General features: G+C 34.6%; 1 protein-coding gene across 1 annotated transcript in view; it reads right to left on the reverse strand.

The window, feature by feature from the left end:
• ATP8A1 (ATPase phospholipid transporting 8A1) overlaps positions 1–27,472 on the reverse strand; it is a 94,747-nt gene that overhangs the window by 55,152 nt on the left and 12,123 nt on the right. The window contains exons 8-20 of the mRNA XM_014311944.2: positions 23,323–23,392; positions 22,594–22,721; positions 19,314–19,425; positions 18,320–18,485; positions 15,994–16,121; positions 13,293–13,370; positions 10,838–10,926; positions 10,257–10,301; positions 7,596–7,668; positions 5,720–5,825; positions 5,045–5,127; positions 4,840–4,889; positions 90–159 (exon numbers count right to left, since the gene is read on the reverse strand). Coding sequence (XP_014167419.2) covers positions 90–159; positions 4,840–4,889; positions 5,045–5,127; positions 5,720–5,825; positions 7,596–7,668; positions 10,257–10,301; positions 10,838–10,926; positions 13,293–13,370; positions 15,994–16,121; positions 18,320–18,485; positions 19,314–19,425; positions 22,594–22,721; positions 23,323–23,392 — 1,198 coding nt within the window. The remainder of the gene's footprint in view (positions 1–89; positions 160–4,839; positions 4,890–5,044; positions 5,128–5,719; positions 5,826–7,595; positions 7,669–10,256; positions 10,302–10,837; positions 10,927–13,292; positions 13,371–15,993; positions 16,122–18,319; positions 18,486–19,313; positions 19,426–22,593; positions 22,722–23,322; positions 23,393–27,472) is intronic.

The raw sequence follows: 27,472 nt of genomic DNA on the forward strand, positions 1-27,472 counted from the left end.
GTTTTGACTGCAGTTATTACAATCTTTTGCTTTTGTATTTTTATTGGTAGCATGTATTCTTTGTTCCAGTGAAAAAGAATAAAACTCACAGCTCCTTTGCAGTAGAGTCTTAACTTCCCTGATGGTGTGCGAACTATCACAGACATTCTCTTCCTAGTGCTGAAAGAGAAATAAATTCTCTATACAAGGTGGTTCATAAATATCAGTATTTACCAATATTTTACCTGATAGTATCAGTATATATCTTACATTACACAAAGAATAAAAAGTCAGTGCTATCAATTCTAAATTATGCTCTCAGCTGACTGGGATGGAAAACAGTTTTAGTGCCTACCAATTAAAATGAATGTTATTTCTCTGTGCATACTTCTGTATGCCTTTTTCCCATTAAAATGATATTAAGAATTTTCACCTTCATCTAAATACTGTATGACAAAAAAGCACCTTAAAGCACAAAGCACTTATCATGAATATCATAAAGAGGTAGTGTATCACGGACTGCTTCAGTTTTTTCTTCCTTCCCAGCCAGCCAGAGTCACTCATACACTGTACTGTGCTGCAATCCTATTGCTGTTATCCCAGGGTTTCATTTATCATGCAAAGTTTTCAGTATGCTAAGAGCTGGAAAGGGGCTGGACTAATTTTAACTACTCTCTGGCTCTCAGTTGTTAATAAAATCCAAGTTATTTTTTCTTTTTGTCCTCATAACTGAGGTAGAAATTGGAAGAAAACATGGAGAAGACTGTCACGGTCTGCTTTCTGTCTTCTTCCCTTAGAGGTTTGCCAACAAGCATTCCTTAGGTGCAAGATCATGTCCTGTCAAGATGTGTATTTATATCATAAGTCTTTCAAATTTCAACTTTATAAATAAATCTACAGAAACTATTCAGGGAGCAAAACACTTCTCATAGAACTGTTCACAGTAAAACAGAGATGGAAATAAGTGGTCCTTTAACAATTTTGGTTCCAGTTGGAACTGGATCCCATTTATACATCATCAAGGAGCATTATTGTATAAATGGTTCCTGAAGTTCAGACTCCCACAGAAAACATTCTGTAAATGGAATGTGGACATAGGTGAAAGAGAGAAATTTATAATTATAGGTCAAGTAACAAGCTGAAGAGTATCTTCAGGAAAACATTTTCTAATTCCTCCTGGGTGTGCACTCTGCTTCAAGTAAAAATTTCTGAAAAGCAATATTAAATGACATTGTTACTGTGAATACTGCACAAAAGCCCATACAAAGCCGTTAACTACTGCAACTTCTTTTCCATTTCACCTCTAAACCTCAGATAAGTAGAATTCCAAAAAGCTTTAGACAGTGTCCAGTTGTGAATCTACTTAGACAACACTGGAGAGATTAGGATCATCTAAACTACAGTTAAGCTGCCTAAAATAAAAGCATGTCTCAGATCCACATTGATTCTAGCCAAGATTATCTAGCTTCTGCTACTTGAATTCATTACACTTGCCTGAATGTTCAATTCAGAAATAGTGAAGGAATTACAGTAGGTTAGGGGGTGTATAAAACAATAATTTGATCTATTTACCCTTTACAGGTAAAAACTCAGCAGTTTTGTACTTGTCTTGCAATACCAGAAGATTGCAACCTTGAAGTCCTGTATGGAGCTGCATATTATTCTACTGAAGATGTATCAAAGAATAACCGACTTCCTGTAGCATTCTGAATTTTAGCTATACAGACAGATATTGAATCTTGACTGACATAAACTTTCTTAGTAAAACTGCAATAAAGCTAATGACCAAGAGTTACTCTCAAGGACTTCTAACTTCTTAAAAACCTTTTTATGGCAGTGACAGATTTATTTCCTTTTCCAGGTGAACTACAGTAAGCCACTAAATTGCACTAATACAAATAACTGTAATGTGAGACCACTGTTTTGTTCTGCTTGCTCTCTGTAGAAGCAATGTGAGCAGCCATAAAGGTGACCTGGTTACAATGGGAAAAAATACTGAACAGAAGATGTTTGCTGAAATAGTGACAGAGAAAATGCCTGCAAGCCTAGAAATTGGAGGCATCCTGAGATACCATCAATATGCACAAAACTTAACTAGAATGCTAGAATTTTTTGTCTGGAAAATGAAGAAAATATAAGAAATTAGGAATTGACAAAGATCTGGAAAAATAAAAATTTGTCTTGGAGAAAAGAACCCACCATCATCTACCGGCAGTCCCAAGTGAAATACAGAAATTAGGAGCATCTACTGATTGCTGAATGTGGTTGTGTCCTGCATTTCCTTATGTCTGTGCCCCACACAAATGACTTACCAGAGAGTCAGCCCCAACACAGAGCCTCTCTAAGAGTCAGCCCCAATCAAATCATCCTCATCCTCATCCCCAAGCACACCCTCAAGGGTGTGCTTGTATACATTCCTTTGCTAACAGTAATTTTTAATAATCTGCAATTAAAAAAAAAAGTAGGTAAAAAAGCCCCTGTGTCCTTGTGTGCTATGGGATCCTGCAAACCCACTGTTGTGATCTCCATGGACCTGCAGCCTGGGTAACCCCTTGGGCTGTTACTTAGAGGCAGAATAGCTGGTAATTCCCAAGGAGTTGCAGGGGAATTATAAATAGACAGAAGCATCTTAAAGAGACAGAAATACTTCCCTAAGTCACAAGATTACTTCCCTAAGTCACAAGAGCCAAGCAGCTCTTGGTAGGTCCAGTTATTCTAAAACCTGACTTAGGATTAAACAACCACAGAAAAAAAAACTGCTACAGAGGTTTTGGTACCTCCTTTGTCAGCCACTAACTCTTTTTTTACTTTTAGAAGCATCATGACTTCAGTCACAAAATCAGTGTATTCTAGAGCTCTCTGAATGGATGAGAGGAGGTAAGGCCCCAAATGCTCTAGGATGCCTTCTGTCTGCCCAGTAGAACAGCTAAGACACTGTGGATTACTCAGGAAACCAATCATACAGGAGAGACTAATCAAAGTATGAATTTCAGATAAATACTGTAAATACAGGTAAAGACTTCTCTTTTCACAAGCACAAGCACAATCACTGAAAAAAGAGAATATCAGAAGTGACAAGTCTATCAAGCATTCCCACAAATTCTACTTCTGTAACATGCTTCTCTGTAAGACTGTCCCATCAAATCGTGATGCTGTTGCACTCTACTTGCAGAAGAGTCTTAATCTAGCCAGTACTGGAAAGTGGCAAGGAATTCATTGGCATTTTTTCTGGGAAAAACTTGGAACACCTGCAAACTCTTAACTCAACACTTTATTCAAAACAGATTACTTCTCTGAAGGTACATGCTCCTACCCATACAAATAGTGTTGTTTTGGAGCCAAAATTTCTCTTGCTGTGGAACACGGGTGACCTCTAGTGCTTCCAACAAGTCAATTCCAAGCACAGCTAAATATTGCCGAATAAGAACAAAAGCATCTACAAAAACTGAATACTTAAAAAGATTCTGGGATCAGTATCAACCAAAAAACTTGTATCTCTGAAAGTTGAGATTTAGAAGCAATTCTCTCACCTCCATAAAGCATCACTGTTTAAATTACAATTTTAGACTTATGCAGAAGTTTAAAAAAATTGATGAAATCAAGACAAAATCAAAACCAGAAACAAAGCAGCAATCCTTCACTGCTACTCCAGAAATGCAGTATGAACTTTCACAGAAGTCAAATTAACAGCAATGCACTTTGCACTACATACTTGCTAACTTACAAGAAAAATAAAATGCAAGCAATGCCTGCAAAAAAAAATGAAATCATGACATAAATCTAAAAACTTCACCTATGTCCTCTACAATATAAAAAAACTCCATTAATTGCAAACAGACATTAAAATACATTCAAAACTATAAAAATTACTTTCTGTTGAATCTTTCATTGTTTCATATTATTACTGCTATTACTATAACTATAGGCAACCACTCTGATTTCACACAACTTATACATCTCCAGTCTGTCTCTCATGCATTGGATTGTTTATTTTTTCCTCCTTTTTTTTTTTTGTTTTGATCTAAGCTTAAGGGAAATATAATATGACAGGAAGGAAAACAACAATCACTTGCCACAAGCCCAATTATGAGTAATCATTTTAAGAAAAAAAGGAACTTCCTCTACATGCAAATCTCTTCCTTATCCTGTGCCAAAGTAAGCAATAGGCCTACACAACCATTTAGAACACAGGCAGCATGCACAGATACAATACAAACAGCTCTGCATAAGAATTGAAACTGCATCCATAATTCTTATGGGTACATTTATAACTTGAAGAACTTTACCATAAAATTTTTACTGAAAGCAAAAGATGTGATAAATTCATATCCCAAGTAAACCAACTGGTCAACTACTGCAGTGATGCTGCTCAGAAGATAATAAATCTCAGTCCAGAGTATTTAAACAAACCATAATCATCCAAGCATATTTAAGGTCAAATGCAAAATTTCATTTAGCAGTAATGATAAATACATTTACTTTTTGATAAATCATATGGTGTCAGGACTTTCAGAAATACATTTAGAAGTTTGAATACTTTCCTATATTATTTTCTACAGATTTTTAAAAAGTTTTGATATCAAAGGTTTTTTAAATCTTTGAACAAAGGCAAAAGTGAAAAATATAAGTCATAAGGTAGACAACAAGGAAAAAAAAAGTCTCCAAAATGTTTTACAATAAACTGGGCAGTGTAATCTTAATCATGTACTCTGCTTTGTCTATAGTGTGTTTACATATTACACAGATTCAAGCTACACAACTGCATACTTTACCTGTAAAAATATAAAAAAATGCAAGCATTTTTATCCATGAGAGAAGTGTCCAAGTATTTTCTCAAAAAGACACCAAGTACAAATTTACCTTGTAAATTCCAGGACATTTAGCAGTTCATATCTCTCTTCCTGTCCCAACTGAAGAATAAAAAAAACAAACCAGAAGGGTAAGAATTTAAAAAAAAATCTCAAGCAAAAGAACCAAAACCAACCAAACAATGCCATTATTCAGATTATTTAAACTAAAGCATAAGCAAATGCAGTAAATTATAAAGTTATTCCAAAGTACTTACAGATTCAATGATTACTGAGTCAGGTGTCCTTCCAGTGAATACAAAATGAAGATTCCTGGCTGCTCTGACCAACGCTCCTTCATCTGCAGCAAGTTCAATAGTTATTTTACAGATGTATCAGAAAACTGTTAATCACGATTTAAGCAACACAGTCCAGGCTTTTCTACTTTTCACTTCCTTTTCATTTATGGATTTTAAGATTAAATGTGGCACTGGAAAGAACTCTTTGTTTCTCCTGTGAAAACTGGTGAAGTGAGTTAACAGTTCAGAGAAAATAGGCCCTGAAAGGAACACACCTCTCAGCTCAGTAATGAGAGCACCCTCTTCAAAGCACCTAGGTTAGCACCTTCCTCAGGTCACTGGACAATGTTCAATGCTTTCTGTTTAAGTTCTGGTTTGGAAGAGAAGAGTGGTAAGTCATTCCTGTAAATAACAGATACCTTCAATGCCTACATTCAGGAAACCAGCAACCACATCTCCAACAGTCATCAATTGCCTCCAAGTGGCTCAGGAGGTCAGAATGGAGTTTGCTTGCAATGCCCAGTGAAACAGTGCCATGACCCAGTTAACCTTATTTATGGCACTACCTCTGCCCTTGCCCTTGTCAGTACAAACTGAGTAAAATTTACTTGTTGAGTTGATAGAAATAGGTTTGCTGAGTTATTTGAGTCTCACCTGGAGATGCTGCTTGATATATAATTTTATCACCTTCTCTTTCTGGAACTGCTGTATGACACACTGCCATCATTGTCAAGAACTCACATATTATAGGTGCAGTTGGCTAAGAAAAAAAATAGGTCAGAGTGTGATTAATCATTTAAGCAATAAACAACCAAAATGTAATAATAGATATAGACAAATAATAGCCCACAAAAATTTAATGAAAGGTACCTCTTTAAATACTATCTGTAAACTAATTTCAGCATGCAGGATAACTTATTTCTGCTGTACTTACATACTGGTTATATAAATAGAATTTAGTGGCATTTGCTACCATAACAATCAAAATTAGATAACCAGAAACATGGAACAGTTCAGATAATTACTTTTTAGGGAAGGTAAGTATGGATGATGTATTGAAAGAATTTTACATTATTCACAGAAGTGTCTTTGGATGTTGTAATTTTTACTAAAAAATAGTCTCTTTTTACTTTTGTCTAGTACTGTGTTTGACAACACTTTTTGAGAATCTTTAGAAAGATGTAGCAAACAAAAATCACACGGAAAATGTTGCAAGATCAGACTGCTTTAAAGATGAATATATCAGGCAGTTCAAAATGTTAAAAGTGGAAACAATTTAAAATTATTTAGCCAAAAGAGGGGAAAAGAAACATATAAGTAGAATAGTTGATTGGACTTGACAAATACAGCTAAGAACCTTATTACTGCAGCTGGCATTTACAAAATGAATGAACTGACAGGTTTAAAAGAAACCCCAGCATTCCCTGTGAGTTCAAAGCAGCTGCCACCTCAGCGGAGGGTTTCTTGTAGCATGCTTACAGTATTTCAGTTTTGTATTTCAGACTAAGAATAACATTACAATTACCTTATAAAAGACAATAATCTCTGAAAACCTACTTTAATTCTGCAGTGCAGAAACACTAATGGGAGCAAGTTCTTATTCTCTTCCACTGATGGCCCCCAGATCCTCTAAGATGCATTCACAAAGCTGAACTACAAATTCTTTTCCAAAGCACTTCTGGATACATTTAAAATACACTGTTGAAACTTCTCTTTGAATGCGTACTTGAATTTTTAAGATGCATACAGACACATTTTTATAGCATGCTTATATTATATATACTTAATAATACCTATCTACCAGAAAAAGCTCCTTCACTGTCTGTCATTTAAACTGGAACTAGCCTCTTGCAAGGACAAAATTTAAGAAAAGAAAAGCGCAATTTACTTTAACTCTTCAAACAGTTACATTGTTTAAAGTAGGTGTTGGTTATGACAAGGTAAAAAATCTCTTGCACGAACAAAAAGCAGAAAGTGGTAATGATGGTACTGTTTCCTAATCAGATAATAAATAACTTGTTATTTTCCTGAGAAATGTATTGTCTCTTTGGGGCAAATATAAGTCTCCAAAATGCCTCCTTCATTTAATCATCTGAAGATCTAACCTTATGGAAGCATGCACATAAACCCAAGGCATACAGTTAACTCCTGACTCCTGTCCAAGCCCAGGTAAGTCATGTCAGGATGTTAACTTGGCTTATCCTGAAAGCTTTATTCGACGTCATGATATCATCTGAACAGCAGGAGCACCAGTAAAATACCCAGAGAAAGAAGAACACAAGACTACTCTAAACTAGTAACATCTGAACCATAGCATCAAAACAAAAAAGGAGGGGAGAAAATAAGGGTTGGATGTAATTAACATATATCAGCAACAATTACAAAAGTATTCATGACCTCACGCTGATTTTGTATAAATACACAATTTTTTTGTTTTCCCTCAAAGGACATAATCTTTTGAATTATTTTTGAATTTGGAAGCAATGGCTTCATGTCACAAAACAATGATAATTGTTTCTATATAACTTACATGGTTGTTTTGAAGATTCTCCAGTAATGACACATCACTAAATGTTTTTTCTTCTCCATTTTGTGGGCCTTGCCTAGAAATAATTGAGTAAAAAAGAGATCACTCTTAGCATGATTTTAACAGTTTATATACAAATCATCCAAACACAAGTTTTGGGCTATAGCTGCTACAATAAAGGCTGCAATCATGTATTGCGAGAAAAAGAATTGAAAAGGTAATTGTCTCGCATTTCCAAAGTTTATTTAATTCAAAGAAACCTTGGGTTATATAAATACACATAAATCCAGCAAAATCTTTCTGCTGAATTCAGGTAATGAAGGATGAAGTAAAAATATATCCACAATGTAAAACTGAGGCTTCTTGTCTTCTGATCTCTAGAATGAGATTATAGAAGGGGCATAAAAATATATATGCACAAAGAGATCATAGTTCATCAAGAAATTAGCAGTTTTGGGATAAGTTTCTAAATGTCTACAGAAAAGCAAGTCTGGAATCTGAAAGAGATAAACAAATGAGTTCAGACATCAGAGAAGTCTACATGCAGAGAATTTGCTTTTTATTGCTTATAATCAAAAAGGAACATATGAAATTGAAGGATAAAGAAGACACAACAGTAGTGGTGAAGTATGGACTTAAGAGATGCAAGGAGGAGATGGTTCTGAAGAAATAAAGGCATACACTAACATCTCCCAAACTGCACAAATATTCTGGCTGAATGAGAGAGCTCAAATATGTAGATACTTCTAGGAAGATTTGTTACTGCAGCAGACTACAGCAGCAGTCTTAATACTACAGCTAAGTACTAAGACAATCTAGATGACTTTGAATTTGAAAACAAAAACAAAACAGTGCTGAAAAGTAAATCCAGTTGAAGGATTTTTTTTTCTCATTTACTTTGGATTACACAGTCTTACAAAAGAATAAATACATTTGGCAATTTAAGTTGAAGAATAAGCCATATACATCAAAGGCAGTCTAAAGATTCTATATGAAAACAAGAAGTGAGTTGTTTTAGTCCTCCAGTAACTACCATGGAGGAATATAAAATGCAGAATCTCCTCTGTACCACCATGCAAGGAGTACTTTTTCTAACTTTGTAACTACAGGAAAAATTTGAAGCATTCTTCTTCACCAAGACTTCTTTTTTGAATGCAAGGCAAATAGATCTTGAAGTGCCAAATATTAACACCTTCAGACACATTATATTTGTTTAGAGTCTAAGCTTTAAGCTTTGTTTGCTTAAAGCTTTCTGATATAAATTTTCTGGATTCTCAGTGTTAAAATACAGAAAAATATTTCCAGGTGTAAGTTTTAATGAAGTGGAAAACAAATCTTTCTAATACAAAAAAAAAAAAGAAGATTTGGGATTTAGTATATTAGTCATGTTAGGGCTAGAAGTGTTACTGGGAGAAAGAGATTTTATTAATTGCAATAGATTTACACACACCAAGAAATTTCAAGTATCATATTTTCTAAGTATTTCTAATATATTCTTCACCTAGATGATTTGTGTTGTTTTTTTTTAAAACTACTGTTCAGATATCAGTTTATCCATTTCAGATGTGTTCATATTTATATGAATAAATACTTATTCAAAACCAGTCTTTTTTCATTAATCCTTTATAAGCAAGCATGCTTCATTTCATTTAAGCACTGCATTGTTTTAATGAAATTACTTGTATGCAGTTAAGCAAATCTGTGCATCTTTAGGAAACATTTTCCTTCTACATCAAATGATATTCAGGTCAGGTAAGATTTTGGGGTATGCCTGTGTACTACCTTTTGTATGTTGCAGGAGGATTTTTTCTGGCTTTGGTTTTTTATCTATCTAAACAAAGAATTATTAATTCTAATTTAGCCAAGATTTTTTTTCCTTCAAATATTTTCAACAAAAGACAACAACACATTCCAATTTTGTGTGACATTGTCTTGTTGTCACTTTCAACAAATAAAATAATGATAATTTAAAGACTGTAAATTACATTTTTTTCTCTGATATATCTGAGCTTACTTTGAATGATATTGCAAATATTTAGAGCAAGAAAGTATGATGAAGAAGCACAAGGCTTCATGTAGATGACAGCAGAAAGGAAGCCAGGACCTCCTTCCTGAAGACCCCATTAAGACATTAATTTTAGTCCCAGGTGTATTTGGGTGCTCTAATCTCAGTTCCAGTTAAGAACTATGTAGTGCTAATATTCTAAAACTATCTGGAGGAAGTAAAATAGCAACAATAACATTACATATTTTTCACTCTCAAATATGGATTTTTTTCTAAACATATTATTGATTATTACTAACATATTACTGACTACCAGTAGAAAAGTGTGATTAAAGTTACCATAATACCAGATGATAATAAAAGACAAAACTTTCTCTCCAATAAGTAGTTTTGAATTGCACCAGGACTGTCAGTATAATGACAGCAATATATTTCAGGGACCCACCTAGAGATTCTATTCCACAGTACGCAACCTAATGCCATAGGATTTGGCTGGCATAACTTTGTGTAAGGTTGTCAGTCTGCCTGAATTCAATGCTAAATTAACTTCTGAGCAGTAAACTATCTCACATCTAGCTCCATTTTTAAATATATTGCTCAGTATTTTTAAACCTGAATCTTCAAGAAACAGCAGAAGCTAAATGATTTTTAGAGCTTACCAATCATCTGAAGGAACACTATAATCCTCAGGCTCAGGGCAATGGCTGCACAAGAAGCAAGGAAAAAACAGAACAGGGAGAGGAGAAAGAATCACAAATGCTAAAAATTGGATCATGTGTTAAAAAAAAGTAGTTAGTTAATAAAACAAAATTACTAAAAACCCCTGCTTTGCAGCTATTTTGCTAGTGCCTAGATTGCAATGAAAATTGCAAAAATATGGTCTTTCTATTCAGACTTCATAAACTATAACAAACCAAGTTTTTGCAAGTCTCCTTCAGGGTTTTGTTTGTTACAACATTAAAAAGGGTAAATGATGACAAAACCATGCATATTGAAGATATTGAAGTTACCTTACAGCAGAAAGCCTGCGATATCTCAACTTTATTTTGTTCCTCTTTGCAAAAAGAGACGTTGTGACAAAAGTGATCCTGTCTCTTATGAGTACTATTTTATAGTCACAAAAAGCTGACTGAGTTGTAGATATTTCCAGGTGTAAGTTTATTTTAACTACAGTATTAATGCATGAGTACATATGGACAGGCAGAGGCACACAGATGAAGAAATATATAAAAATACCTACCCATATGCAATTCCTGCTACTGTACACTTCTTAAATTGCATGACATTGCATGTCAGGGTACCCGTTTTGTCAGAAAATATGTATTTGACCTAAATGAACAATAAAATCCATTATACATCAATATTCAGCAGTTAGTGACATATCTAGTACAATTTATGACCATCAACATATGAAATATTTTTATCTGTTCTGCAATTTTCACAGTTTATAGGAAAAAATCGAACAACAAAATCAATACATAAACACTGCAGATACACAGCCTTCATATCCATTTCCAAACAAATCAATCAACTGAGATGTCAGGAAACTTAAGCTTTCTTCAGTGCACAGTGGTGTAATTAACCATCCCTCACTCTTCATTTTGCTGAAGTGCAAGAAACTTGTGAAGACCAATGAATTTGCCAGTAAAACATTAAACTTTGGACAGAAAGCAATATGCTTTAGAAAAGTATCTATATGCATTTCTGAGCCAATCTTTTTGACCCAGAAATATCTTCTTAAACCCAAAATGTTAGTAAAAGCACAACAGTTCAGAAATGCCAAATTACAGGAAAAGGAGAAATACATTCCTTTCTACCTACTCTATTCCCCTGGCATTACAAACCCTTCTGTTCCAGAAACTACTAGGTAGAGCATTTTAAAATTCAAAGCTGAAGTACATAAACCTGTGATATTTTTAAGTTTTGTTTAAACCTAATCTTATGAAAAAAGTTAATATATGAAGAAATGAGGTCGTTTGTGATGAACCAAAAGTTCTACGAGTCACAGGTAAACTTCAATTCATTAAATTTTACTTCTAATTAAAAAAAAATCCAAGAATTCTTAATTAGGAAGTAACTACATTATATCTGGGACTAATAAAGCTATGTATTAGTAAAAATGTTTCTGAGGAACTATGCCTTAGTAAAACCAGCAGTTATAAGGAATCTTTCTGTGTCAGGTTTATGCTGAAAATTGTATATTTTTTTTTGTGTGTGGGCACAATGGGAAAGTGGGAATTGCAGCTAAAAAAATTCAACCTTTTTTCCCAACACCAAAGTTTTGCCTTTCTTAAAACCTGAAGATCTCTTGGGGCAAATATCTTCATTACATGTGCAACCCTCATGTACTTCAAAGAAGAAACCTGCTCTTTTTAGTAGAGTCCTATGATCTCTGTACAAAAATCTGCTCAAATTAAGAACCTGCCAAAAAAATTAAAGTGGAGATCCCAAGAAGCCTGACTAGCTCTTGATGGTGAAGGAGAATTTGATGAGAATCCTAAGAAATGAAGACAAAAACTGCTGAAGTCAAAAGGAAAGAATGTGTCTCGGAATGTGAATAACAAACTAGCTGCAGAGCTAGAAAAAACAGACAGTGTAAAGTGAAACAGAAGGAAAGCTAAGATTCAACAAAGACTCTTCCCCACTCGAGAAGCTTGTACTCCCCTTCAAAGCCAGCAAAAGAACAAAATTTTCTGCACATACATATTAAACCAAACAGGCAAAGGCTCTGTACTCCTCTAGGTAGACTAGTCATAGAACATGTTAACCTTCAAGCAGTTTTTCCAAAAGACACCTAGGACTGCTTTACTATATGGCTAAATCTCAGCTATTGGTTTTGGAAAGCTAGAGACAGCTTTTACATGCTTATGCAATAAAGTATTAGTTATGAGAACTTCTAGGTTAGGAAATACAAGAACATGCATACTTGTGTTCATAATACAATTCAATTAAATGAGCACGTAATTTATTTTCCACAGCAAGAGCTGCTCACCACCAGTGTACCAGAAAGTTCAGCATGCTTTTAAAGCCAGACTGCAAATACAACTGACTGAAAGAGCAAATACCATGTGTAGTTCTTGTAGAAGCATACCCTCTGCCCCAGGCACACTTGCACTAAGTCATACTTCCCAATTATGAACAACATATAACAAGTGATGTCTTGTGAAAAGTCCAACTGATTTTACAGTATTAAAAGAGAACTCCAAAGCACAAAGAATTAAGCCGAAATTTCCAGGGTTTAATTCAGCCCCCATTCCATTCACAGGTTCTAGTTTTTAGTGGCAAGAAAAGAGGACATTTATAGAACTGATTCAGCCCTAAGATACTCACTGTCACTTCTGAGGAATGCAGAGAATGTGAAAAAAAATTACATACTGACAACACACATTATCATACATGTATATACTGAGACTAAATTTTATGCTACAGACAGCCTTAATGCTCAAAATTCCTTTGATTTTGTAGCTTTATTGATTCACTTCAATCTTCTGTGATTACCACATGCACACTGATACAGAGATTGTTCATGTAATACTAGTTTTAATTCACTGATACTGCAAAGTATTTTTAAAAGTATCTGACAAAACAAAGAGAATAGAAATACGCAAATACTAAGGCAAGAGTATATTTTTTAAAATAAATCCTCACATGAATAATTTCAATACAGAGTTAGAATCAGTAATTCTTTTAACTACCTGTCCAAGTTCTTCATTGAGATTGGAAGTACGAGCCATTGCAGCAGTGTCCGTAGGTTCATAGTGCATGTCTATGTCCTAGAGATAAAGAAAGGTACATATATTTAAAAATCAGTCTTCCAGAACTTCTCACAAAAAATCTAGCAGATAAATAGAACAGTTAAGTGTAGAAGAAAAGACCACACATGAATAGATCTACCTAAGATTGTTTCAACATGGTAAGCTGCAGACACTATCAGATCACTCCCAAGAGTCCCCAGAAGAAGTAAGATTTTCTCATGGGTAATTTTGCTCAGATTATTTCTAGTGATCAGTATATTGAAAAACTGTTGACCCACACATTTAAAATGACATCGGCAACAAACAGAAATTACTCTTGGAGAGAAGTGAGTCTTACCTACTTCTATTGTATGCACAACCAGTCATTTCTAAATAGCAAGATAAATATATCTTGAGATAAAAACAAGAAGATATATTTGAGAATACACAATAAACATAAGATATGATTCATATGGTGTGAGTTTTTTTTCCTCTTACTTGTTAAATAAACATCAGAGTTTGTTTTTAAATACAGTAAAAGATTAAAACATTGTCAAACATGGTAACCTTGTGCAACAGATTGCAGACAACCAACTTCCCCATACAAATATAATCTACACACAAAGAGAAATATTACTTAAGATAAATGTCCAGAGTCCCGGATTAGGATCAATTAAAGGCAACTAATCTCTTATAATGAGAAACTGGGGCAGGAAGAGAAGTTAAAACTGCCTTTCTGATTTCTTGTATAAACAGTGGCAATCTCCACATTCAAGATGGGTCTTTGTTGAATATTTATTTTAAAATACAGAAAATTATGGAAGAATTTCACTGCATTCTCCAATTTGTGAACAGTTTGTTTTACAGCACAAAACCCCTCAAGAAACTAAAACCAGCTGACTGCTCACAAAGTATTTAACTTCTAAAATAAAGCATATGTTTCACCTGCTACTTCACATGCATTCTTATCTATATGTCCATAACATATCTCACACATACAAATCCATTTCACACATATGATCAAGGAATCAGATTAAAGTGTTCAGAATGCTATGATAAATTTACATATGGAAAAAAGGGAAAAATGGAAGGTATGTTTACATGGCTTTAAGGAAATCAAATCACACCCACTCAGAGTAAACCCTTCATTTTCTCCACTAATTCATTAAGGAAAAAAAAATGAAAGGATGTCAAAATGATTTTTATATATTTCATAAGGGATAATACTAGCAACACTGCCTTTGTACAATGAACCCCACTCCATTAAACTAGGGTTGTGCTCAGGAAAAAAAAAAAAAAAGCAAAATGCCAAAGCAAAATGCCAAAGTCTGGAAAGAAAATATGAAACTGGACAAAACTCCCCAGCACTGCAAAACACATTCTTCTGATCATTCTGAATGAAACTGATACCTGAATACCAAAAATGAGAAAGTAAAAAGCAGAAAAACACTGTCAAGAGACTGAAATGCTATAGTTCATGGATTAAACATTGATGCGAAAAGCTGCATCACCAAAGCCCACCTTGAATGGGTCCCATGAATGAAACCTTGGACTGTGAGTTAAACCGCCTAAGTGAACTTGAGATAAGATAAAAGGACACTTTTGTTCAATCATCTCAGGTCTGGGAAGAAACAGATAAAGCTGGGAGAGCATCCACTGGAGAGCCAAGCCCAGCAGCTGTCCTGAAAATCATCCCTCCCTAGCTTTGGGCTGGGGGAGGCCACAGCTCCCAGTCTTATCTCCTGCTGCCAGGTTTGCAGAGACTCCTTCCCCACCAAGGGTGGAGGAGGAGGAGAAGGGCCTTGGGTGTGTGGTGCAACCTCTGGTCAGAGGTAGTGAACACCCATCCTCCATCCCACAAACTGGCTCAGCTGTGAAACAACCCCCCACCACCCCAGGAAAGCCACATCCACAGGACATTCATGTGAGGAGCAACCCAGGGGGTGTCACAATCATCAAAGACCCCCAAAGTGCTCCCCAGACTCATTCCTGAGGCCGTGCCTCAGAGCACTGCACATTATGCAAAATGATGCAACCCATCCAGAGTCTTGCCAGAGACAGCGTCAAACTTGCCCTGGACATTTCCATATGGCCCAAATCAGGCTGGTTAATTAAATATTGAATTCCATGCCTTTCAGAGGGGGACCCTCACCACCAAGAAGACTAGGTGGAGAAGACCAATGACACGTCATTGGGACCCACAGAGGTCTGATGTATTTCTACTTAATCTGATATATTTCTATTTAATCTCTCTCACTCTTCCTATCTCCCCACCCCCTTTTTGTATTTCCTTCTTTCTAATTTACTGTTAAATAAAATGTATCAATTTTTTTACTATCAACATTTAAACTTGTTTGGTTTTAACCATGTTTGTGGGAATATTTGAACTTCAAGTTTCTATCTGCAATCCACAGAAGGTTCACTTTGCTCCTCTACAATTAGTGAGTGGATCACAAGAAACATGCTCCAAAAATCAATCTGGTGCAGCTATAAGCACACTAAATGAAATAATTTATAATTATCTCCTCAGATTCCACTAATAATAAATAAACAGCATTTAGAAAAAGTCTGAAAAAATGTATACATAGACAAGCAATGCATTATTTCACTCACTTTTGAACCACATGATTTTAGAAATCAATATTACAAAAATAATATTTACCCAATTTATGAAATATGCTTGGATAAATTTAACGACTTCAAGTGTAACCAACAAGCTGATTGGAATAAGATTATTGAAGAGAATGATAAAAGTCAAGAAATTCAATCCAAAGTTGCTTGCTCCACCATCTGCCAAAAAACAAAGTAATCAAATAAATACTTGAGACTGTAGTTAGAACTATATATATGTACTCTATTCAAAATATTGCATTAACAGCTGATTTTTATTAAAGTGTTCTAAGAAGAATCTTTGGAATTAATTACAGTATCACTTGCCTATGGCTAAGACCTTCCTTAGAGTTAAGGATCTCAGTTATAATAGTGGAGTTCAAATTCAGCAATCTTTGCAATCATCTCCAATTTCTGAAGAGCAAACTTACCAGCCATTCCCTCTTTTTCTCCATTTTAAGATCAAAATCTGGGAATATCTATATAAGCAACCAAGTTCTAAACTCAAAATATTATAGTTTAATATTTTGAAAGGGGAAATACACAGTGGAATGATTCTTTTCTCCATCCACCTTCATACAATCATATAGTCTCCCTCAACTGAGCAAAATGCTTTGGAAGAGGTAAAGGAAGATGAAAGGAAGATACAAAATTAGAGAGTTTAATGGAAGTTCTAAACAACTGGAAATGTGAATATTAACATATAAAACAAGTAGTTTTATACTACTTTTTCCTTTTAAGTTTTAAATTTTTCTTACAAAGATAACTCTAGCAGTAGCACCTCAGAGAGGATGAGAATGGGAAAGTCTGCTGTGCAGTACAGCAGAAGGGTAGAAGATGGAGCCTGCCTAGCTCTATTTAAGGTATCTCAAAGAAAATCAGCCTCAGATAGGTTTCCACTGTCTGTCCAACGTGGATTTGGTTGTTACTACAAGATCCAAGAAAGGAGGTTTTGGAGACTTTCATTAATATCGATTCCAGCATCAAATGATGTACTTGCCTAAAAGATCAGGGAGCTAAAAAATTAAATAACTAAGGGGAAAGGGGGATAAAATGCATACACATATAAATTATAATGCTTCTTACATATCTGTTATCAGAACAATTATATGCTGAATAGAGCCTTACAGGACATACCTTACAAAACCCAAAACAATTTCATTTAATCATGGGACATATATCAGAAAAGAAACTGACATGGATACTCGGTTCAGAACACACAAACCAAAATATCAGTGGCCACTATTTCATGTTTCTTTTTTCAGGAATAACAACTTATGAAGTGCTTCACTACTGTGCTAACCACATATAAGTCACTATATTCTTAAAAGTTTTATATTTCCCAGAAAAGAAAAAAAATGCACAGATGAAGCGCATCTGATGTCTTTCTTTGATATTACGTAAAATTGTCAATATTCTATTAACTAGTTCACTTTTTCTTACCTCACTAGGAAAACACAAAAGTTAAGTTTCTTAATTAATAAAAAATAAAGTTTCTTTCTCAGCATCGAAAAGAAAGGAAACAAAGGTCATCATAAATGCAGACATAGAAACTTTAGGAGTGCCTTCAAATCAGAACTTCAATATTTTTCTTTAAGAACTTACCAAAACCCCAAAAAACCCCTCTTTGTTGACTACATTCAGAAGCCTTGTACTCAGGAGCTTTGTTTTAGTTCTGGTTCTGCCTAAGTAAAAAGGGTCCTAAAAATTCTGAAAACACGAATAATTGACTGCAAAGCATGTTCAGGAAAACTTCCTTTATATCCTGTTTTCTTACAGAGGGTCAGACTCTGTTAGTATGTTCCATGCTGCTGTGATGGCCTGTGCAACATCACACTGCCCTACATCCACCTTATGTACAGCTGCCCTGTACAATATATTAAAAGAGACCTGTGGTGTCTCTTTTATCTTCTTTAGGAGGAGTCTATTAAGTTCTGATATGGATTAGTTAAAACCCTGTAAAAATTATAAAGCCACAGCATCACTTCCTAAGACAAATATAAAAATTCAGAAAAGGCACTGCAGCTTTAAATGTAATCTATTAGTAACAGCTCAAAGAGGCTTCAGACTGATGTCTAAGAAGCTGACTGTTTATGCCAGTAGAATGTTGATGCAGACCTTGTTGAGCTGCAGAGATGGAAAGCCTGAAAAAAGCAGACAAACAAATCATCTTGCCCTTCCTGAATTTAGCAAGAGCTCAGATGGCACAGCAAGGCAAATTTTATACTTGCTGTGATATACCTAGCCTAAGGACTTTAGTCAACAAACAAAGAAGAGAGATTGACAAAAAAACCACACTGTGCAAGGTAATTATCCTCTTTTCCAAATATGAAAGGCAACCAAATACTAAAATATTAATATAATATTTTAGATCTTACAATTTAGATCGAGATACCAGTCTCTTCCAGTATGCCTTCGGTTCCATATAGCTGAACCAATAGAGCAGATCAAAGACATGGCAATAAGGATGCAGAACAAAATCAAAATCTGAATATTTGTAATTCGTTCCACATTGGACATTTTAAGAGGTGGACTTGTTGAATTCTGCAAAAGACAAAAACCAACAGTGGTATTAAATATTACATGAGGTAACATGGTTCTTGCTTTTCAAATTACATGTTATTGTATCCTTTTCTAAATATTCTCCCAAATACATCATCACCAAAAATGCCCCAACTCTTTTACTTCAAAAAAACCTCAAAACCAGCAGCTTATAAATCTATGAACTGGGGCTTTAGAATTGTGACACAAGAAGTTTAAACAATCACACAGAACAGTGGTAACACCAATAGTTAACAGAAAACATTAAAAATGAATGTGAATACACCTTGTCAGTGCAATAGAGACAGCTGCCGATACGTTCTTTTTCAAGTAGCTGTTTTACAAATTAGAAAAGCATTAAATAATGCATGAATAACCAATCTGAAATTATTTTTTCTCAACAGGTGCATCTCAGTTGTGATACTTCAAAACACATTAGGCAAAGTAATTTCAGTCTCTTCCCTCCTCATTTTGTTTTCTGACAAGAATGATTATCTTTGTACTGGAAAGAAAGCCCCACAACAGGACAGTTTTAGGAGCAGTCAAAAAAAAAAGACAAACTGTGATAACAGAACTTGCTAATAAAGAGTTTTCAAAGCACAACTTACAAGATAAAAATCAATGAATATGCTTACGAGTGGAAAAACTACTTTGGGACTAAGTGACTAAAATAACAAGAAATTGCTTTATTTTTCTTACTTTTAATTGATATGAAAGATGCTCTGTTACTGACATTTTAGTACTGTATTGAACCAAGTCATGCTTCTATACCATGGAATGGTAAATTAAGGTAATAAAACAGACAGGTTGGACAAAATCCAAGGGACAAACCTGCATAAGTTTTGTGTCATGTCCAGTGTAGACAACTATCCCATGAACCCACTGAGTATTTCTCAACTGAGCTCCTCGTAGCAGAATCTGATCAGATCCCAATGGAACAGTACTAGAAGTAAGAAGTTTTACATTTTAACACTAAACCAGTCAATGTCAATGACTAAACGTAATCAACATTTGTTAAAACTAATTTCTCAAAATTTACATTATTATTGTTAATAGTTTAGGAATCTAATTTTCAGTTAACTTTTTGGGAGTTTCGACAGAGAAAACTTGAGAGATAAAACCAGGCCAAAAATTGAAGGTTTCAAAAATATTACTTACCGCCTAATTTTTATTATGGACTACTAATTTTGATATGGTACCACTAACCAAGCATACTGAAAGTAAAAATATCTAATTCTCCTCTGATTTATGATTATCAATTTTTCTCCTAAATGATCTCTTACAAAATTGATTTTCAAAGCAATTTTCAAATGAAATAATTTTGTGAATTCTTAACTTAGTCTATTCTTCTAATGAAATAACCATCCTTTATGAACACAGTTATTTAACATTCACAATAATATTTCATGCATTTTAATATTTTAAACTGCAAAATCAGGTATATTTTGTTCTGTTATTCTTTTAAAACTATGTATAGTTAAGGAGCAACACACCCTAAAAAGACATAGGAAACATTTAATTGTCTTAAATTCAGACAGTGTCTTTATACATATAATGTATGTCAAATTTTTCTTAAAACACAAAATTTTTCCATAATTATTACTCTTTTCCATGGATAAATGTGTCCTGTTTTGGTACCTTTCTTTCTATAAATACCAGCTGGCAGTTCACACTTGTCAAAAGTGCTCTAGTGTTTGGAATTCTTACCTAAAACCACTAACTCTATTTGTTTGAAAGCAATACATTATTAATATCACAAATTAACTTGATTAAGGACAGCAGCTGTATCTCTGATATATAAAATATAAAGCATCTGAAAAAGTCATGATATAGTAACATTTTGGGTAGCTCAAAGAATATAGTCAGGGTATGGAAAGCCCAGATCTGCCAGGTAACAAATACTCAATATTGTGATCACACTCTGCTCTCATAAAGTGATGGCTTGACAGAGATCTCAAGTCTCTTATTTCCCAGCCTCAGCCTTCTTAAAACTGATTCAACACATCTCATTTCTCTTGCATTTTACTTAACTACTGACTGTCACCAACATGCCTGGGTTGTATTCAGTAAAGGGTATTTTCAGTGGGGGAAGGTGATTTTAGAAAGCTTTCCTGGCAGAGGGTATATCAAGAGCTAATAATTTCTGAGACACATGTGAAAACTTACACAACAAAATGTTTTTGTTAGTAAGTATAATTCACTCTTACCCAAAATTTTAAGAATGTCTTCAAGAAAACATATACTTTAGGCCTGGATAACTATAATTAGACCTTGTTTTGCACAATCACCAAGCCACTGTCTAGTCACAGGTTCATATAAACCAGCCCACAGAACTTTTCTCCTTTCTCTAGCTAATTGTCTTCATGGACTAAAACCAAGCTGACATGCTTCTGTATACTCATAAGCATAATAAAGAGCTGCACGCTTTGGGGATAAGGGTTAGCTCACTCAAAGGCTGAGGATAGCCAGAAAACTTTTGCCTCTTCTGGTTCACAGATTTAGCCAAAAGGCAAAATACCTGTAATGGTGTTCTGTCTCCTTGAATACTGGATATCCAAAAGGATAAAAAGAAAACCTTTTTTTTCTTTTTTTTTGAGTTGCTCTCCCATGAAGGGCAAAAGAAAAGACTGAAAAGGTCAACAGCATATAACATTTATGGCACTCCTGTGACTTACATTAAGGGAAAGAAGAGGGAGACACATTTTCAGTATCCTCTACCTCTATTGCTTTTGCAAATAAGATGGTAATGCATAAAGTGTAAATCACAACTGCTGCACCTACATAATGTGGTAGGAAGGTCTAAAGATCTGGACAAGTAAATATCAATTAGATGAATTTGCACTCCCTATATAATGGGCAGAAAAAGAACAGATCCCTGATTTTTCAGGCTGAAGTAAGGACAAGATCCAAAAAGAGTTACTTACCTGTAATTCTTTTTCACTGAAGGTAAATATTATATTAGAGCCACACTTTTGGAACTATCCCACTGCACAGGAACTATAGGCAAAATATTCCAAAACATAATTTCTCAAATGAAAAATTTCTTGACCAGCAGATGGCAGCCTCTTACACATTCTTGAGGCATAATAGCCATCAGCACATTCAATAGTCATTTTTTAATTCAAATTTTAAAATTTAAATTATTAGATTTAAAAGGAAAGTATGTTTTTCCTTCTAGCCAGGGAGGAAGAATGAATGTGTGGGTCTGTTATAACTATTACCTTCAGAGCAGAATTACAGGTAAATGTTTTTCTCTTCTTAATGACAAGTACTATGGAATTATAATAGATCCACACTCTTGTGACTGAAAAATCCCAGAGTGCATCTGTAAGAAATCAGTAAATAAAAAACTGGAATATTAAGGGAAAAAAAAAAGAGCTATTTAGTAATTAGTACTATATGTATCAGTCTAAAACCACAAACATGAACAATATTGGATATGGAGAAATAAATATCTACCAAAAAAATAAGAAATACTGTAAATCTTTGGTAATGAAGGATCCAGCAATTCTAGATCTAGCAATAAATCTTTTGTGAATTCACAGAGTGAATGACTGACTATCGATATTTGGTGAGCATTTCAATATTTTAAGAATTTTAAGCAGTTGTACAAGCATGTGTGTTCTAAGTGCACATTTTCTATTTTTAAAGGAACATACTTTCAGTAAACTAAGGTATTAAACATTTTTCAGCTACCAAATTAGAAGAATTTGAGGTATATAGCAATGGACTTTGTTCCACTCCACACTTAGACAAACAGAAGAAAAGAACAATTAAAACAATAAAAGAGACAAGAAATTATTTATATTCAGCTTCTGTAATAAATGACATGCCTAAGAAGTGAGTTACTAGGCACATATTCCAGAATTTGATTAGCAGTCTCTCCTATTATTAATACTTAATGCTTTCTGAAGGACAACTAGTAAAACAACTCAAGTTGTAGACATTTAGAAGTAAGGTTTTATGCTTCTAGTTTTTCAAAAGAGTAAAGTCTAGCAGACAATACATAAAAGAAGATTTACTATTCATATTTTTACTTAAGTAGTTTAACACATAGCTGTTTACTGTATAGACTGAATCTCCCAAGACCTTCTTCCTGGTATTTACATACCCATGCCCATCCAGTCTGATGTTTCCAACAAAGTCATAGAGATGTCGGTTTGGGCTCTCACACTCAATTCTGCCAGAGAGCTGCATCAAGCTTTCTGTGTCCTTGATGTCTGATGTTAGTGGCAAACCCTGGAAACAAAATTCATTTGTCATGACATTAAAAAACACTATCCAATAACAAATCTACATATTATAAATCTAACAGCAAGACCGGGAAACAATCATCCCTATGGGAGCAAATGGACCAGCTACACTTTGCTGTCGCAATTAGGTGCTACAGTGAAAAAGTCACCTTGGCATCTGAAAATACCATGACCAAGACAGGGTCATAATCCCTCAGAGAGCTCAGCAAGAATGTCCCTGCATAGCGACAGGGCACTCAGTCAAAATCTGCTCTTCCCTACCTGTCCCTGAAGGACAATACTGGCCCCATCAGCTGCTTTCTGCAGGGCTTCTGCCCCATCATCTGCTCTCTAGAAACAAAGCCAATACCCAAACCACTTATGTTTCTACCTATTCTCCCAAAGAAAAACCCCAAAACAAAGCACAAAGAATGACTTAGAAGCAACCACTCATTCCTCCACTTTTATGATGCCAATAATCCGTAGTTTTTTATTCAAACCACTAAAATTTCAGTCTTCTAGAACATCCATCAATGTAATAAAATGTTTTTATAAGCATTAATAGACAGAAATAACATAAGCAATATTCCCAGAAATTAAATTCCTACCTGTCGAATTTTTAAGTTAGTCTCACCATCTAAGTTAGATGTTTCAATGTAGCACATGGCTTGTGGTTCACTATTAAGAGAAAAAAAGTCCTGAATTCAAAATTATAATAGGGGGCAGAATCCATTTACTTCCTGTAATCTTGTAATACTTATTTATACAAACAGGTTTGTCTTATAAACTCTTCAAAACCAGAATAATTTACAGCCAAAGCTATAAAAACTAACAGTAGTTTACATTTTCAGAGAAGTTTGCCAAAGCCCATTTTCTTAAAGGAAACATTGACAAAATCACTGTACTCAGCAAAAGTTTTCTGTCTTTACGTATGAGATTATGATATGGACACAGTGCAGTGCATTTGTAGTGCTTACTAGAGCAGGCAGCAGGAGTTTAAGACAGAAACAAGACAGAAAGACAGTTTTGATTCTGAAAATGATCAAATAAGTCATAAAACCACTGTAAAACTTAAAAGAAAAAAAGTTTACTCTCTATACCACTTTAATGCTTCTAGTGTTTTCCTTCATTCTAGCATGAAATTCGAGCATCAATTGTTTTTAAAAATTCTTTTATTAATGGAAAAGTGGCTACAGATAAGTGACTTAATTTAAAATTATTTGGATATGTTAAGGATAATGTTAAGTAGGTTATTTTAATACAATTTTTAAAGTATAAGCATTAAAATGTCAAAAATTATAATAAAGTACATTCAGGCTACTGTTTTATTCTTGGCAAATTTCTCCAAAAATATAAACAACTTTTATTTAGCCTGCTTGGATGGAACCACCTGTGTAAGACATTTTCACAATTCTAACATTTTTATTAGTTAACAATAAAAACCAAACAGTATTTTTGTAAAGCACTTTTAAAACAAACTAAGGCAGCAAAGATATTTCAAGTGAGACACATGCTTAATTGCAAGAACTGCAGCAGACTACAGTGACCTCCAAAGTAAGTTATTGTTAGATCAAGGCAGGCCCATTGATTAGTTAGGGAAAAAACAAAGTGTGGTAAGAGTGCAGACAATAGCATAAAGCTGACATGTCTAAGAAACATGCATTTTGTCACAGTACACAAGAACAATGCTGCTTTTGCCACCACATGCAGCAGAGATTGTGCAACATCCAAGTTTGTGCAGAGGGTCCTCTACCAGTCCTACCAATGTTAAACTATATTCTTTGCTGAAAACAGCAAGTTGGTAGCAACATGTATATTCCTCTTAAACATATATTTAACCTGGTGTTTAACTGTGTTTTTTCAATGTTTGATAAAATTCCATGGGGGTAGTGTAAAAACCAAGAGGAGTGAAACAATTTTAACTTCTTAAAGTGTTCTTGCGCATTTTCACTTTAATGGTCTATATTTGATAAAAGAACCCTTTCTAATTTTATAAATATGTAGGCCTTGTTGGAGAAAGGTAAATAGCAAAGCAAAGATTATCAACATGGCAGTGTTATTCATATTTGGTATATGAGGACCCACATACACATATCCTGTGCAACTACTTTATTCTAACCTTGATGACAGACTGATGAGATCAGCTGGGAGATGTTCCCCATTGGTCACTTTCACTACTTCCCCTACTGCCACCTACACATCCCAGTTTGAAATGATTAGAACAGAAAAATAAGTGACAGGGGAAAAAAAACCAACAACAAAACAAAACAAATGAACAAAGACAAAAAGACAGAGTTTGAAATTATTATTCAGACAATACATGTTAATTAAAATGTCTGATGACAATTTTTTCAAAATCTATTTTAATCAGGTCAGAAAGAAAAGAGCTAGAACACTTTCATTTTTACTCAAGTGGTTTATTTTACTGTAAGGCACAAACTTTAAGCTGCAGAACACATAGCCATTGTATGTAAACATAAAAAAGTGTTATGCTTATTTCTCAACTCACCAAGTTTCCAGCCACTCCATACACCAATTAAGAAAATAAAACCCACAACAACCAACTTTTCACCAGCTTTTCTGAAGAGCCAGGTAACAAGTACCTTTTTTATGTAGACATGCTGAAAATTGTTTTGTATTTTTTCCAGTTTCGCAAATTTCAGTGTACACTGAACTAGCAAGAACCATGCAGATTTAAATCTCAGAGGTTTATGTCCTTCACTGTAAGAGATTATAGTTTCCTAAAATAATTAAGACCCTCTTTTTCTCCAGAAACTGCTATTGCTGGTAAAAACATTCCAGTCTTATTAGTTTGAATTAAAATCAGGCCCACACACTCACATTGCTTTTGGAACCTTAAATGTAGCTGGGCATCAATAAAGATATGAAAGCGAAATTGATGAGAGTCTTCCAAAAGAAACATGGCCACATGGAGATGAGAGATGGAGGAGAGCACATGCCAGTATGCAGGGAGAATTAGAGGTCATGTAGTAGTACAGGGCTCTCTCCTGGAAGCAAGGCTGGAACAGGATCCTAGTAATTTAACTAGGGAAGATGTTTTAGCTGGAAAAAATGCCTGAACTGGGCCTAGAAAATCAATTGTTATTCAAAGAGTCCCCACTGCAAACTGGATCCTGGAAGAAAAGCTGACAGAAAAATCCAATGTGAGTAATAGTTGGATACACATAGTTGGACACACATAGTGTGTTCTAATAAGGGCACTAAAGAGGGGTTAAACAAAACGGAAACAGTCCTGAACAAGTCCAGTAGCAGCTAACTATTATTTTCACTGTCAACTCATGATACAAGATTCCTTTAGGGGTACAAGGATTGCAAAGTAGGCTTTTTAGGCAGTTGGTATTTTCCTGTGTGTAAACCACAACTGTGATGCAATGTCCTCCAAATCTGAAAGGGCAAAACTGTGAAGACATCTAGGAACAGACTAAAATTTAAGGGATTACTCAGGAAGATTATGAAGAAGCTGCTCTGAGAGGATGTAATCTCTTCCACCTGCAAGACACTATGGTTAGCATGACAGAAGCTATCATCAGGTCAGACAGAGAAAGTGTCCTTGCTGCTTGGTGTATTGCCTGCAAAGTTCTTGCTGGAGAAGGAAAGATCTTGGTGGAGAATTTGTAAAAGCTTCTCAATGTACAGAAGTAAAAGGTTTACAGAGGACACTCAACACAAGCTAAGTTATGAATAACACTTGCACTGAAGACAGACTATGAGGGAAATTTGTAATATTTTCTGGGATCTACTTTACACTTGATAGTAATTTATTGGAAGTGTTTTAGAAACAGTTGCACTTAATTTTGAAATATAATGGAAGACAGAGAAACGATGTACTACTCTATACCACAGTCTGTCAACAGAAATGCGTAAGATCCCAACTTTATTAATTGTAGGCATAAGTAGATTAATTAACTTCAGTGGGGTCACAGAGGGTTCATATCTAAATCATAGTCATACACATAACACTTCTGCTTGTGCCAGAAAAAAAAAATTACAATACATTCACATTTAGGTAAAATCCATTAAAAAGGATTCTTAGAATATGTTGTCTGTTGACCTGATCAAATAGATGTTGAAAAACGTGCATCTCCCACTTAAGATGTGGATTTCTTAAATAAAACTGTCCAAGGAAATGATGATAAACAATCTCTGATTGTCCATGTAAAAAGGGTCACAGCATGACATGCTAAAAATTAAGTCTTGCTTCCAACTGATGAAATTATTCATAATATAAACATTAGATAATAAAGTGAGTGTTCAGATAAGTACTAATTTGATGATTCACATATCATGTTCACTTTTTTCCGTGATTCAATTATCAAACTGGAGACTATATAATTTAGAAACCATTTCTGTTCCCTGCAATACATCAATTTCAATTTACTTATGGGATGAAATTTGTTGGGTACATATCAAAAAGCCAACATGGCTAAATATGGCAGTTGAGGTCCAATTTTCAGACAGAGAAGCAGCCTTTTTTGTATTATATTCAGCAACAAAATTAACATACTACATTTTTCTTAGGAGTAAATTGAATGCCTGTGTAATTTCAAAACTGCAATTGTCACAGTTGAAAAAAAAACCCATTGCTTTAAATGAGAAATGACCAAATGAACACAAGACTACACTTCAGAACAGCAGCTCTTTTGTTTATTCTTTATTTCCTTGGAGCAATCACAAATAAATAAATAAATGCAGGGTAGAGAAACCAGCCTCTACACTATAAGTATCAGTGGGCATCTC

This window comes from Geospiza fortis, unplaced genomic scaffold (assembly GCF_000277835.1).
Source record: "Geospiza fortis unplaced genomic scaffold, GeoFor_1.0 scaffold40, whole genome shotgun sequence".
NCBI lineage: Eukaryota > Metazoa > Chordata > Aves > Passeriformes > Thraupidae > Geospiza > Geospiza fortis.